Source organism: Thermobia domestica, chromosome 11 (assembly GCF_964235325.1).
Source record: "Thermobia domestica chromosome 11, izTheDome1.hap1.1, whole genome shotgun sequence".
NCBI lineage: Eukaryota > Metazoa > Arthropoda > Insecta > Zygentoma > Lepismatidae > Thermobia > Thermobia domestica.
In genome coordinates, this window is record NC_137464.1 from 34,356,496 (window position 1) to 34,372,230 (window position 15,735).

Here is a 15,735-nt window from a genome sequence, read left to right on the forward strand (position 1 = left end):
TACTTCCACTATACTGCACGCTTTTTAAAACTTTATCATAATTTCGTAGCCACGATTGAAATATAGAAGATATAATTTCTACAAACTAAAGACGATACTGGTATTGATCTTTAGTAATTTGAATCTTCAATACGCTTAATGAAGATACTTCTTAGACCTTTATTTTATTTTACACATAATCCTTTAAAACGAAATAAATTTTCCTTAGCATATAGAAAGAAAGAAAAAGCGAAAAAGTAAACTTCAAACAACTAGTTAACCAAGTATGATATATGTTTTAGATCACGAAATCCTACGCAAAGGTCTTTTATACAGGTATCATACCTTGTCGATTGTTTCTCTGCTACCAATGAATGAGAGAGGAAAAAATATGACTCTAATTTGGATAATTGTAGGTAATAAGAGAACACAATAGTATGAGTGTAATACACATAATTTCTCTTTATTAGCTCCCGGCGTAAGCGTACAGGAGCTTATAGTTTCATTCCAAGAGAGAGAGAGAGACAGACAAGAGACAGAGCGAGCCAGAGAGAGACAGAGAATATATATATATATATATATATACACAGATGAAACTACTTTGTTTCTCAAGTAACTACTAGCCGGATATGAAGCAAACTTGCTGGGCAAATAGCCCATGGCGAAACGAAAAAAAGTTATATCTGATGGCCGGGCTCGGTCAATGACAGGCTTGGCTCTGTTTGTATGTGGTACTTTATTTCTCGGTAACTACTCTCCGAATCGGAACGAAATCTGACGGGCACTATTTCGATTACCACTATCGATTACTACTACCTATTTCGATTCCCATCATCTACGAAATGAAATTCGCTATACTTGGTAGCTGGGCTTGGCTCACCTTGTATGTGGTACTTTATTTCTCGGCAACTATTCGCCAGATCTGAGCCAAATTTAGTGGGCAAAAAGCCCACGGCCAAATGAATAAAAAATGCTATATTTAGTGCTCGGGCTCGGCCAGGGACAGCCTCGGTTCGACTCGACTCACCTTGCATGCAGCACTTTCTCGATAACAATTGGCCGGAAGAAATTTGGTGGCAAGTATATTATCATCTAAGAAATAAAGATTGTTATATTCGGTGGCCAGGAAAAGAAGAAAGTAGATGATGATTCCCTAACATAATGTCTACACAGAGGCTTGATCCGTTTCCATGAGAACACATTAAAGTTGTTGCTTACCTAACATATATATCCCGCCATCATTGATCATGCTATAGTGCCGATATCAGTATGCACAATGGTACATCTCAGTTTCCACTGCACTTTATTGCAGCTGTACCTACACCTGCTTGCTGGCTTTCCAAAGGCCATTTACCATGAGAACCCGACGGGAAAACAGATGTCAATTGAGAAATCCAAAAGCATAGTAAACTATGGTCCTACCATCTGCATTCTTAACAGGAATAGCATGGATACAACTCACAGCTGTCATGCATCGGTATAAGGCCAGTCATATTTCGGCTGTGAGACCTCAAGTTTTTGTCGAGGTACAGCTCCACACAATGGTGTCGTCGTCATACAATGGTGGTATTTCGTCTGTGTAAAGTAAAAGTAGGACATGTTCTTGGTTATAAGTAACATAAATTTTAACTTTTTTTCCCCCCTCTTGTGAATCTTGAGCTTCCCTTTTTATCAAAAGCCACTTAACAACCATAAAACCTTCCAAGAAACTTTCTTAACATTGACACACGAAGTTATATCGGTCTTTATCATGAACTTCTCTGTAGGTGATGACTTGAACTTTCTACAGTCACTTAGATAGATCTATGGTTCGTCCATTGTCACAACAAATTTCCAGCGATCAAGTAGTTCACCCTCATACAGTTTTCTGCCCTTACTTTCACTCCGTGATATGGCATGATGTTAACGCATCCAGAAAAAAAGCATACCTCACGCCCCGGATCTCAGTCCCTGCGCTTATAAAACAACTTGAAAGGGTGACCTTTTGGTACTTTGGATAATATCTAGTAGAGCGTAACTAACGAGCTGAAAGGTATTTCAGCAGAAGAATGGTACCAACGCCTCCATCGCTGTGTACTGCGCAAGGAGACTACTTTCAAGAGAATAATTGATTTATAAAAATAACAAAATTCATTGTTCACAGAAAATCAATTTCATTATTTTTCTAACACACCTCAACAACAGCTGAGACACATACAAGTAGGCGTACAATTTTGTTTCTCTGTAAAATCCAGTTTGACAGGTATGACTATTGTTGTTCGGATTGAAACGAATCAGCCTCTATACTTCCGACGTTCAGATGGACTTCATAGCTGAGTTGAAATGGCGTTGAAAACATTTATCGTGTAACTCACGATACAATAAATCTATCAACATGGACTACTGTGAACGTGTATGAAAACTGGAATGGAGAATCTATCCATCCGAGTTAACTTCAATTTAAGTCTGAAACTGATTTTCATTTCCCTTATCTTCTTATAATAATACATATAAAGCAATAAACTGCATTTTACAAATTGATAATCCACAAAAGTTAACTAATAATATTTTTCTATTCGTTTAATAATTTCAGTACTTTATGTCGATTCTCCTCTATCAAGTGTCTAATAACACAACAATATTGCCAAGATACTCAATAACCATTTTTAAAACTTTTATATATATATATATAAGATGAAGACATTGATGCTAATAGTACGAATAAATCAAAATTACCTATAACACAACTTCTTTGGAAGCGGAACATCTAAGTAATACGCCAAAACATTGACTAACTGAGTGGTATATGTTAGTGCTGCACTAATGCTATAAGCTGGATTGTGATCCACTGTTTCACTGGTCCCACCTGGAACGCTATCTTTATTCGTTGCCACTTAAAAAGAAAGAAAAAATACAATTAGACTGTTGTAGACAATTAAATTGTTTTTACAAAACTAAATTTACCAAACTAACCAGTATCAGGTAAATAGTTTAACATTAAACTGAAAGAGAACACACATTAGTACGCGCGATTTTTATATCTTGAACGTGCGGTCCTAGATTCGAATCTCGTAACCGGTAATCCTGTCTGTAGTTACCCACGGGTTTTCCTCAGCACCAACAAGCAAATGCTGGGATAATACCTGTCCGTGGCTGATTTCCTTTCAAAATTCCTTCTTGGCTTTCAATGCTATTGTTTCCCACGTAAAATAATACTTTGGTAGGTGTATCCGAATCGTTGTTAGTAATATATATATATATATATATATATATATATATATATATATATATATATTTTTTTTTTTTTTTTTTTTTTTTAAATCTCGCTCTTGAAATAATAATACAGTAGAATCTGTTCTTGTAACTCTCTTACCTTTATGCTTTGTTCATCTGGCCAACTTGCTTTCACGTTTGTAAACTGTACATCATTTATAAGTTAGGTGTTGATCACCAGTAGGGGAAGACGTTGTACTACCATGAGCAAAATAAATGACGCGTCTCTTTATTTTGAAGTTTTTTGAAAATATCTCCGTTTTCTTTATATGTTCGAAATTTCGGAAGGTTTCCCCAGCAGGACAGGTTAATAACAAACCCGTTTTTAATATTTGTGTTAGATATTAGCTTAAAATAAATAAATTAGAAGCAAAAAACATTAAATCGACAGAAATCTCGAGAATTACCAACTCTGCTAAAGTGGGAAATTTTCAAGAACACGAGGGAATTCTGCATTTCAACACGAAGCAGCGACATCTATGTCATTGAGAGAAATGTGGATTAAATCTACAAACTAAACTTTTAACGAATATTTCTAGTATGTCTTATTATATGCATTATCTGCAAACTCCAAATATATGAATATATGCTAAGTATTAACATAAAGATAGAGCAAATAGTGGAAATTATCTATGGAAAAGGACGAATTGGTATGACGATCGTAATGAAATATCGTCTTTACCGGAACAGGCTCAGTTCACGTAAAAAAACAAATAGCTCAGTTAGTTAAAGCAATGAGTCTGTATGCTGAAGGTAGCGGGTTCGATCCCACGGAAGTGTCGTTGTCATTTTTATCTCTACACTACGGTTATTTTATTTATTTTTTATGTGGGAAAGAATTAAATTGTAACGTATGTGTAAAACTCATGACGATACCAAAAAAAGAAAAAAATGCCGTTGTCGCACTTGCATTAGCGTCCCTAATTTTGTTTGCAAACAGTTTCGTAATTATTTCCCCTGTGCTCACTGCTCACCATATGCTCGCTGGCGCATAACGAATGTTTCCCAGTAAATGTTAATTCTAATTTGGAGAATTTTATAAAGTTTCACAATATTTCTCACTAGATACTCTTCTATCTACGTGTTTGGATATTTTGATAACAGATGTCCCTATTAAATGTTTAATTTTCCCTAGATGTTTAATTACGGAAAAGTTTTACAATGTATTTGTATTGAATTGAAATTGTTTTGAATTTACTACATAAGGTAAGTAGACCGAAGGAGGAGAACTCAAGTAATTGATATTCTACGTAAAAGCAACCTATTGTAGAATGATGATGCTTCTTACCTTCAACACATAATCTTTACGTTAGAGAGTCAGACAGAGAAAAATCCTGGTTTTTCCTCCTCTATGACCACCCATCTTAAACCTCTACATATCACTGTTCGTCTCACAAAATTTCAGTGCTCCAAAAACATTCAAATAATAATAATAATAATAATAATAATAATAATAATAATAATAATAATAATAATAATAATAATAATAATAATAATAATAATAATAATCCTGAATATGCCATCCTTACATAATGTAAGGATATCTTAGTTTCCTAGTTTAAATCTTAAATATCTTAGTTTAAAATGCTTTCTTTAGTACTTATTTGAGCAACCATGTAGGAGGGGGTACGACTTTTTATTTTGCCCCTCTCATTTCAGTACCCTTCCAACAGAAAGTAATTTTTGATAAGCAGGACAGACAAAATGAATAAGAAATATATTTACAGCATCCTCTCCCCTTTCATGATTGGAATATCACGTAATATTTTTTATTCTACGAAAGATGGCCCTGTGCGGTTAGGGGTAGGTAACTAAAAAAATACCTAATATATAGCGCCCCTTGATTGTAATATTACCGCTTCTTTATTTGTACGAGGGAGCCCCTACACACAAGGGTGACAAAAAGAATAGGAAGAGTGTCTATTGATTCCAGTGGTGGATCCAGCACGAACTCCTGGGGGAGGGGAGTTGAAGTGAAACATTCTTTTGATGATGTGAAGCTGTCACAAATTACCACTTAACTAAACTAAACAATAGTGGGGGGAACCGGAACCCAGTCAGTTTAAATTGATGTAAAAGTTTAATTTTTGGCTTCACATTAAAAATTATGGTTTCAAATGAGAATTTCAGTCCAAGTGGTCAATCATCAAATCTCGTGGGGCTCTTCAGTGTAGGCTAATACGGCCCCCTTATGAGAAAAGGCAAAATTATTAACATGTTTATAACTTTCGAATTTTTCGTCTATTTTAAAGAAATATTTTGCTTCGTATTAAAGTGTTGGTTTGAAATGACAAATTCAGTCCGAGTGGACAATGATCAAATCTCCGGGGGGGGGGCTCTTCAGTATAGGGGGCTACGGCTCCCTTATAAGAAAAGGCAAAAATATGAAAATGCTTATAACTTCCGAATTTTCCGTCTATTTTAAAGAAATTATTGGCTTCATATTAAAGCCTTGGCTTCAAATGACAATTTCAGTCCGTGTGGACAATGATCAAATCTCGGAGGGCTCTTCGGTGTAGGGGTTTCGGCTTCTTTATGGGACAAGATTCACGTAGTTGATATTGCAAAATTGTTTTGTATATATAAGTGGAAACTTGCACCATTTGGTTAATTTTACCTCGTATGTTTTGCAGATTCATATTCCAAGCAATAGTTACTTCGCAGAGCTAAAAGAAGGCACTTACTAGTTTCATTAAAATGAAATGTCTTTTATGAGAAGTTCTCATGGAGCCGACGAACGAATAGGCACCCAAACGTTGGTTAAGTCGAACGGTTGAAACCCGTTGAGCTCGCTACAATTATTATTATTATTATTAATAATAATAATAATAATAATAATAATAATAATAATAATAATAATAATAATAATAATAATAATAGAGCATTCACCTTTGGTGCATGGGGTCCGTGTCTCGATTCCACTTCGCGCCAAGTGAAATTTGAGGTGGACAAATACCGTGTGCATGGGTATGTGTTTTCTTGAGATTTTCCATTTTCCTCCCACTTTCTTCATTTCACCATTTCATTCATCATCATTCTCCCTTAGCGTAGATGCATAATCGACCAACGTTAAACTAGATATTGCAATTTCAATAATAATAATAATAATAATAATAATAATTAATTCAACTGAAAGGACTGTAATTTATGTGGACAGCAATTATCATAAATATGCAACCATTATAAAAACAATGCTTTGAGTAGAAAGATAATCCTTTCCAAGTGCTAACGAATGCGCACGAGATAAGACATGTCTCGAGAAAGAGACAAGACGCGCTTTGTGACATCCAAGATAATACGAGGCAAATGTTTTGGATACGAGATAGCTTGTAAAATGTCTCGTCTTGTCTGGAATGTCTCGAAAACAAAAGTCTAAGTTTTAATATTATCTTTCAAGATCTATTCTCTCAGAAGTAGTTCTCTGCCTTAAAATTAATAACAACATTTGTGATTTAAAAAAAGATAAACAATGCCTAAAGTTAATAGTTAACTTTTCGAAAAGAAGCTTCATTAAGGGTGAACCTGAAATATGTCCACAAACTTCGGGAGGTGATTCGTGACATCAAAAGGAGACAAATGGTCCTCTTGCAGTTTTCGAATTCAGCTTCGTTGTCGAGATACAGGGTTGCCAACTGGTCGTGTTTGAGAAACTCACTGAGAATAAATTCAAGTCCAAGAATAAACTACTACTCATATATTTTTCAGGTCAATTGACTTATACCATGTTGTAAGGTCAAATATTTATTTATGAAGTGTGTACAAAATTCGCCAGGGTCTTTTCTGAGAAAATCGTCGAGAAAAAGTCACCTCCAAGAATAAACTACCCCTTGTAAATTTTTCTAAGAGAAATATCTGATACTGCAATATAGGGTTGTTAATTAAATATTGATTAATGAAAAATAAACAAAATTGTTAAAACCATTTTTGAGAAAATAGCGTTTTTCGATTTTCGGCTGTTTGTAAACCACACTTATTTTAGGTGGTAGGAAAAAATGGAAAAGCTCCTGTAAGAATACTAAGTAAACCCTACGTTTAAAATTTGGTGTAGATAAGTTGAACGGTATGGCCTCTAGGCGAGTGCATATAAAAGTGTGCCGAACGGACGGACCGGAAGGACGGGTGTCAAAAAGTCACATTTTCGGTATGTAGACGCCATGAAACATGTAAATCCGTTGAAATCTGAATTTGATATTATTTTCATAATCACTATATTTTCTTCTCTCTTTTGTCGCTCGAAAAAGAAAAGCCTAAGTTTACCACAAAAAGCTAGGGAGTTTCTCAAAAAATATTCAATTACAGGGCCACCGCACTAAACTTTTTCAATTCAATTTCTTAACTGTGTTAGGCCGCAGTTGTTACTGAAGTGTGTATTTGGATAATACGAATAAAATTATCGTATTATTCAAATACATCGAATGTCAGATTATCGAATAAAAAACTTCGATTGAAGAAAATCCACACTACAAAACTAACTCACACTATGAGCACATTTTCATCAGACATATAATAGACCAATTAATGCAATCATTGTTTATGAAATATGAAAAAAATCAAATGAGTCACTTTGGGAAAGTCGTTCAAAAAGAACACGTGAAGAGTAACCTACCTCTTGTGAATTGTTTCGAACAATGAGTTAAGATATACTTTTGGTTATTAATGAAATATTTATTTGCGAAATTTGAACAAAATCGCCTGTCGTTCGAGAAAATTGTCGGGGAAATAACCTTGACCCCAAAAATAAACTATCCGTTGTAATTGTTTTTCATAGAAATGACTTATACTAAAATATAGGGTTATTAATGAAATACTTATTTATGAATCATCAATAAAATTGTCCGAGTAATTTTTGAGAAAATCGTGAGGGAAAAATAACTCCCCGAATAAACTATCTCTTGAGGATTCTTTCAGGGTAAGCGAGTTATTCCATATTACTAGGTTTTTAATGAAATATTTATTTCTGAGTACGAACAAAATTGCTTGACTCATTTTTGAGAAAACCGTGGAGGAAAAACACCCTCAAGAGTAAACTACCCCTCGCATATTTTTTCAGGACAAACGAGTTTTGCCATATTGTTCGGTTATTAACGAAATATTTATTTTTGAAATATGAATAAACTCTTTTGAGTCGTTTTTGAGAAAATCGCCCAGACAACACTCCACCAAGAATAAACTACCCCTCGCATTTTTTTTAGGACAAACGAGTTATGCCATATTGATAAGTTATTAATGAAATCTTTATTTATGAAATATGAACGAAAACATTTGAGTCCATTTTGAGAAAATCACTGAGTAAAAACTCACCCCCTTAGTATAAACTACCCCTTGTAGATTTTTCTCAGATAAATGCCTTATACCACAAAATAGGGTTGCTAATTAAATATTGATTTATAAAAAAAGAAAGAAAACAAGATCGTTAGAGCCAGTTATGAGAAAATATTTTTTTTCTATTTTCATCGTACAGGAAACTACCCTTGTTTTGGGAGTAGGAGGGAAATAAAAAAAAACTATAGGAAATACTATGAAAATCTTAAACTAAAATTTGGTGCAGATAAGTTGAACGGTATGGCCTCTAGGCGAGTGCACAGAAAAGTGTAGCGAACGGACGGACGAACAGATAGACATGTATCGAAAAATAACTTTTTCGGTGTTAGGGGCTATAATACGTATAAATTCGTTGAAATCTCAAATTTGATTTTTTTTTTTCGAACACCATACTTTCTTCTCTCATTTGTCACTTCAAAGTAAAAGGAACTCAGAACTACAGATAAAAGACACCTACTTTTACACATAGACATTATTTATTGATTTAAAACTGTTTTAGTTTGTGTCATTTCACTTCCAATTGAAAGGTTTTACAATGATTAACGGCATACCAATGACGAGACGGAAGTTTTCAGGAAGTAAATGCATTCAGAAGTCTAGATTGCATTACAGCTATCAGCCTGTGTTTATTTCTGCAATTGTTAACAGCTGTAATTTCGTCCAAACGCTGCATGAAATAATTTTTGGTTGACGTCATTGTGTTACTATTTTAGTATTGTTCTCTTCAAACTTGGTTGAAGTTTTGTCTTAACGGTTATACATTTTTTTTCTTATTTCATCGTTACACCTAAGAATAAAATGTTGTGGTGACTGGATAGATTCGAACCTACGAACATTGAGTTTTTATTCTTCAAACAATTTACCAATGGACCAAGCTTTGTCCTCACGTTAACGTACGGTTACAGGGTTTATTACGATTTAAATAAAATGGCGGGACTGACTTCATCGAGGGAGTCGAGGGAGTAAAAATAATTACTAGAGGGAGTCGAGGGAGTAAAAATATTCACTCGAGGGAGTAAAAATATTCACTCTAGGGAGTCGAGGGAGTAAAAATTTTCACTCGAGGGAATAAAAATATTCACTCGAGGGAGTCAAGGGAGTAAAAATATTCACTCGAGGGAGTCGAGGGAGTAAAAATATACACTCGAGGGAGTCGAGGGAGTAAAAATATTCACTCGAGGGAGTCGAGGGAGTAAAATTATTCACTCGAGGGAGTTGAGGGACTAAAAATATTCACTCGAGGGAGTCGAGGGAGTAAAAATATACACTCGAGGGAGTCGAGGGAGCAAAAATATTCATTCGAGGGAGTCGAGGGAGTAAAAATATTCACTCGAGGGAGTCGAGGGAGTAAAAATATTCACTCGAGGGACTCGTGGGAGTAAAAATATTCACTCGAGGGACTCGTGGGAGTAAAAATATTCACTCGAGGGAGTAAAAATATTCACTCGAAGGAGTCGAGGGAGTAAAATTATTCACTCGAGGGAGTCGAGGGAGTAAAAATATTCACTCAAGGGAGTCGAGGGAGTAAAAATATTTACTCAAGGGAGTCGAGGGAGTAAAAATATTCACTCTAGGGAGTCGAGGGAGAAAAAATTTTCACTCGAACGAGTAAAAATATTCACTCGAGGGAGTAAAAATATTCACTCGAGGGAGTCGAGGGAGTAAAAATATTCACTCGAGGGAGTCGAGGGAGTAAAAATATTCACTCGAGGGAGTCAAGGGAGTAAAAATATTTACTCGAGGGAGTCGAGGGAGTAAAAATATTCACTCGAGGGAGTAAAAATATTCACTCGAAGGAGTCGAGGGAGTAAAATTATTCACTCGAGGGAGTCGAGGGAGTAAAAATATTCACTCAAGGGAGTCGAGGGAGTAAAAATATTTACTCAAGGGAGTCGAGGGAGTAAAAATATTCACTCTAGGGAGTCGAGGGAGAAAAAATTTTCACTCGAACGAGTAAAAATATTCACTCGAGGGAGTAAAAATATTCACTCGAGGGAGTCGAGGGAGTAAAAATATTCACTCGAGGGAGTCGAGGGAGTAAAAATATTCACTCGAGGGAGTCAAGGGAGTAAAAATATTTACTCGAGGGAGTCGAGGGAGTAAAAATATTCACTCGAAAGAGTAAAAATATTCACTCGAGGGAGTCGAGGGAGTAAAAATATTCACTCGAGGGAGTCGAGGGAGTAAAAATATTCACTCGAGGGAGTCGACGGAGTAAAAATATACACTCGAGGGAGTCGAGGGAGTAAAAATATTCACTCGAGGGTCGAGGGAGTAAAAATATTCACTCGAGGGAGTAAAAATATTCACTCTAAGGAGTCGAGGGACTAAAAATATTCACTCGAGGGAGTCGAGGAAGTAAAAATATACACTCGAGGGAGTAACAATATTCACTCGAGGGAGTCGAGGGAGTAAAAATATTCACTCGAAGGAGTCGAGGGAGTAAAAATATTCACTCGAAGGACTCGAGGGAGTAAAAATATTCACTCGAGGGAGTCGAGGAAGTAAAAATATTCACTAGAGGGAGGCGAGGCAGAAAAAATATACACTCGAACGAGTCGAGGCAGTAAAAATATACACTCGAACTAGTAGAAAGAGTAAAAATATTCACTCGAGGGAGTCGAGGGAGTAAAAATATTCACTCGAGGGTGTCGAGGGAGTAAAAATATTCACTCGAGGGAGTCGATGGAGTAAAAATATTCATTCATGAGAGGCGAGGTAGTAAAAATATTCACTCGAGGGAATTTCTAGAGTGAATATTTTTACTTCCTCGACTCCCTCGAGTGAATATTTTTGCTCCCTCGACTCCCTCGAGTGAATATTTTTACTCCCACGAGTCTCTCGAGTGAATATTTTTACTCCCTCGACTCCTTCGAGTGAATATTTTTACTCCCTCGAATCACTAGAGTGAATATTTTTACTCCCTCGACTCCCTTGAGTGAATATTTTTACTCCCTCGACTCCCTCGAGTGAATATTTTTACTCCCTCGATTCCCTCGAGTGAATATTTTTACTCCCTCGACTCCCTCGAGTGAATATTTTTACTCCCTCGACTCCCTCGAGTGAATATTTTTACTCCCTCGACTCCTTCGAGTGAATATATTTACTCCCTCGACTCGTTCGAGTGAATATTTTTTACTTCCTCGACTCCCTGGAGTGTATGTTTTTACTCCATCGACTCTCTCGAGTGAATATTTTTACTCCCTCGACTCCCTTGAGTGAATATTTTTACTCCCTCGACTCCCTCGAGTGAATATTTTTACTCCCTCGATTCCCTCGAGTGAATATTTTTACTCCCTCGACTCCCTCGAGTGAATATTTTTACTCCCTCGACTCCCTCGAGTGTATATTTTTACTCCCTCGACTCCCTCGAGTGAATATTTTTACTCCCTCGACTCCCTCGAGTGAATATTTTTATTCCCTCGAGTGAAAATTTTTACTCCCTCGACTCCCTAGAGTGAATATTTTTACTCCCTCGAGTGAATATTTTTACTCCCTCGACTCCCTCTAGTAATTATTTTTACTCCGGCTCCCTCGAGTCCCTCGACTCCCTCGAGTCCCTCGACTCCCTCGACTCCCTCGATGAAGTCAGTCCCTAAAAGGGACTGACTTCTGCCCAAATATTTCGATAAAAAATTTTCATTGCTTCGTACATTGTTTAGATACACATTTTAGGAGAGTGAATTTTGGTGTATATAATAATTTCATGCCAGATAAAAGCTGGATAAGTTTTAATAACATGTTTCATATGTAGTTCTCAATAATAGACTTGTTGTTCGGGATGACGTTCCAAGGTTTAGCATTGACTAGCAGTTTTTGCTATTAATATCCCTTCTAGCAATATTGGCAGTAGACAAAAGTTAGCCCGTGTTAAAGCTTTTTGCTCCTAATTTAGTTATTTTACTTTATTATTTAACGAATATATTGAAAATTGTCAGAGACACGTATGCAGTAATTTATTTCGGGAGGGGTCCGACTTCAATATTAGGATAAATTATAATAACATTTTAAAAGATAATCCCCAAAATTAGGCTAAATTTACAGAAAAGTTGGGGTTTCAGAGGGGGTCCGGACCCCCTAGACCCACCCATAAATGCGTTCTTGTTTGTCAGTAACATTTCCTCATTTTGAAACCCTCAAGAACTTCGGATAGACTATATAAAGGAAAACGAGTTATTTTCGATGAAATATCACTTCAAGGAGACGCGTCAGTTTTATTGCACAGTGTGATATCCCACGTTCACAATGGCAAGAGTTTCTTTCCTCTGATTCTCTGTCATTGTGCTCTATCGAAAGGTTAGGTTTGTAACATATTACTCCTACGAACAAGCATGACTGGCAGATAGGAATATTGAACACAACTCCAGAGAAATGCATGCTGGAACTTACGTTTATAGCTACGCTTTGGTGATTTGCCCTCAAGGTCAATCGAGTGGTAATTCAGTTCCGTCTCTGTTCTTAAGCCATGTTCGTATTACTTCGAACAGTTTTGATAATGAAAAGCATGCCTCTTAATATAACAGACTTCTCTCACGTAAGAAATCGAAACTCAGTTGGTCAGAGCAACTAGTCTGTACGAATTAGGTTGTTAGTTAGTTAGGAGCCCAGTACGAGTGAGGGTTTTTATTACTATTGTTTTTATCTTTTTTATGTGAGGAAAAATCAAATTGTGACATCGCGATATCAAATGTATTTGGTTAGGTAGCTTTGTCTTAGCTAAACTTTAAACATCAGTAACCGTCGAAATTATTTCACTAACCGATCACTTACTGAACATTTCAAACACGTCAAACCAGTGGCATAACATGAAGGTTAACCTCTCCTCCGCAGTCCTTAGTTATGCGTCCGTACTTTCAAGGGCGGACTAAGGGCCGGGCGACTGCCCGGGGTGCCAGAGAAAGAGGGGCACCAAAACGAGCCTCAAAAAGTAAATTTTACAATGTGCTTTCTACTGACGTTTTTGGTTTATATTCTTGTAAAGTAGTGGCAATTATATGATCTTTTTACATTTCACTATGGAAGAAGAGAGTTTCATAGTACTAAGGGGGCTGTATCGAAAAATTGAGAGATGGCATGTAGAATAAAGAGTGCCAGGAATTAAGTATTGTTTGTTTGTTTGCTTGAGTTTAGCGTTCCACGGTTTTGCCTTAATGGGCAAGGGAGATGTGGATACTAATTATAGTGGAATCCGAACCACTTTTATCGTTCAACAGTAATCAACCGGGAATTGGACCCGGTACCACAGAGGGCAGGCGTGCTAGCCACTAGACCAGAGGAGGTGGAGTTGGTATTGTTTATAGCGGGCCATATTCTTTGTGAAGTTTTCCTAGGTAATGGATTTCTCTTTGAAAATGGGTTTAAAACAGGGGCGTCATTTAGGGAGGGCAGGGAGGGGCATTTGCCCCCCCTGAGTTTGAGATGTATATAGATTTTATCATTAGAATAGTAGTAAATCAGTGAAAAACGCGAAATTTTACTTATATCAAGAGGTCTTGCCCCCCCAAAGCAAAATCTGAAATGACGCTCCTGGTTTAAACTATTAAAAACACTATGATAAAATGTAAAATATAGGCTACTACTAGGGGAAGGGCGCCAAAAAGTCACTTTGCCCGTGTGAAAATTTGGCCTGCTCCGCCCCGGCGTACTTTCTGTATATTTTTTGGCCTTGCAGCTTGTGCGGTCTCCACGCCACATTGTTGCGGGGGCGCTATTTACGCCTACCTTTCGAACGTAATTCAATAACTGTTTAAGAAATTCTACCATCAGCGTGGAAACGGGAATATATTTTTCTAATAATCCCATAGAACTTTCACTCAGAACGCCAGATGCAATTTTTCAGAGTGGGCTCTGGCTCATATTCAGGAATAATAATAATAATAATAATAATAATAATAATAATAATAATAATAATAATAATAATAATAATAATAATAATAATAATAATAAATATGAATGTCTTTGGAGAGCCGAAATTATGTGACACGAATCATTATAGATAGAGCTTTAAGATGAGTGGTCATAGGGGAGGAAAAACAGGATTTTTCTCTCTCTGACTCTCTAACGTTAAGATTATGTGCTGAAGGTAAGAAGCATCATCATTCTACAATAGGTTGCTTTTACATAGAATATCAATTACTTGAGTTCTCCTCCTTCGGGCAAATTTCCTTATGTAGTAAATTCAAAACAATTTCAATTTAAGACAAATATTTATAGAGAAAATTAAACATTTAATAGGGAAATCTGTTATCAAAATATCCAAACTTTTTTTTTTGGTATCGTCATGAGTTTTACACATATGTTACATTTTGATTCTTTCCCAAATAAAAAATAAATAAAATAACCTTAGTGATAAAAATGACAACAGTACTTCCACGGGATTCGAACCGTTTATCTTCGGTATACAAACTCGTTGCTTTATCTAACTGAGCTATTTGCTTTCTTACGTAAGCTGAACCTGTTCTACAGTAAAGACGATTTTTCATTACGATTGGGCTAACAGTTCGTCTTTTTCCATAGGTAATTTCCACTATTTGCACTATCTATACGTTAATACTTAGCATAGATTCATATATTTGGAGTTCGCTGATAATGCATATAATAAGACATACTAGAAATATTTCGTTAAAATTTTCGTTTGTAGATCTAATTCACGCTTCTCTCAATGACATAGATGTCGCTGCTTCGTGTTGAACTGCAGAATTCCCTCGCGTTCTTGAAAATTTCCCACTTTAGCAGAGTTGGTAATTCTCGAGATTTCTGTCGATTTAATGTTTTTTGCTTCTAATTTCTTTATTTTAAGCTAATATCTAACACAAATATTAAAAACGGGTTTGTTATTAACCTGTCCTGCTGGGGAAACCTTCCGAAATTTCAAACATATAAAGAAAACGGAGATATTTTCAAAAAACTTCAAAATAAAGAGACGCGTCATTTATTTTGCTCATAGTAGTACATGTGAACACTTTTAGTCTTCAAAATTTTGGTGCTAATATTCAGCACTTTTTCCCCAATTTTTGTCGTACATTTGAAGTGTCATCTCTTTGCTATCAGATAAAATGATTTTTAAACGTGTTACATAATTACAATAGCTTTTATAAGATAAAATAAGAACAAATCCGTTTTGTTCACAGGTACATTATGCTCGTGTACCATTGAACAGACCCTCTTGTACCTTTGAACAGT

At 36.1% G+C, this 15,735-nt stretch overlaps 1 protein-coding gene across 3 annotated transcripts in view; it reads right to left on the reverse strand.

The window, feature by feature from the left end:
- Positions 1-15,735, reverse strand: part of Atg14 (autophagy related protein 14) — a 106,765-nt gene that overhangs the window by 16,368 nt on the left and 74,662 nt on the right. For all 3 annotated transcript variants that reach the window (XM_081730334.1, XM_081730333.1, XM_081730336.1), the window contains exon 6: positions 2,695-2,851. In XM_081730334.1, the coding sequence (XP_081586460.1) occupies positions 2,695-2,851 (157 nt within the window). The remainder of the gene's footprint in view (positions 1-2,694; positions 2,852-15,735) is intronic.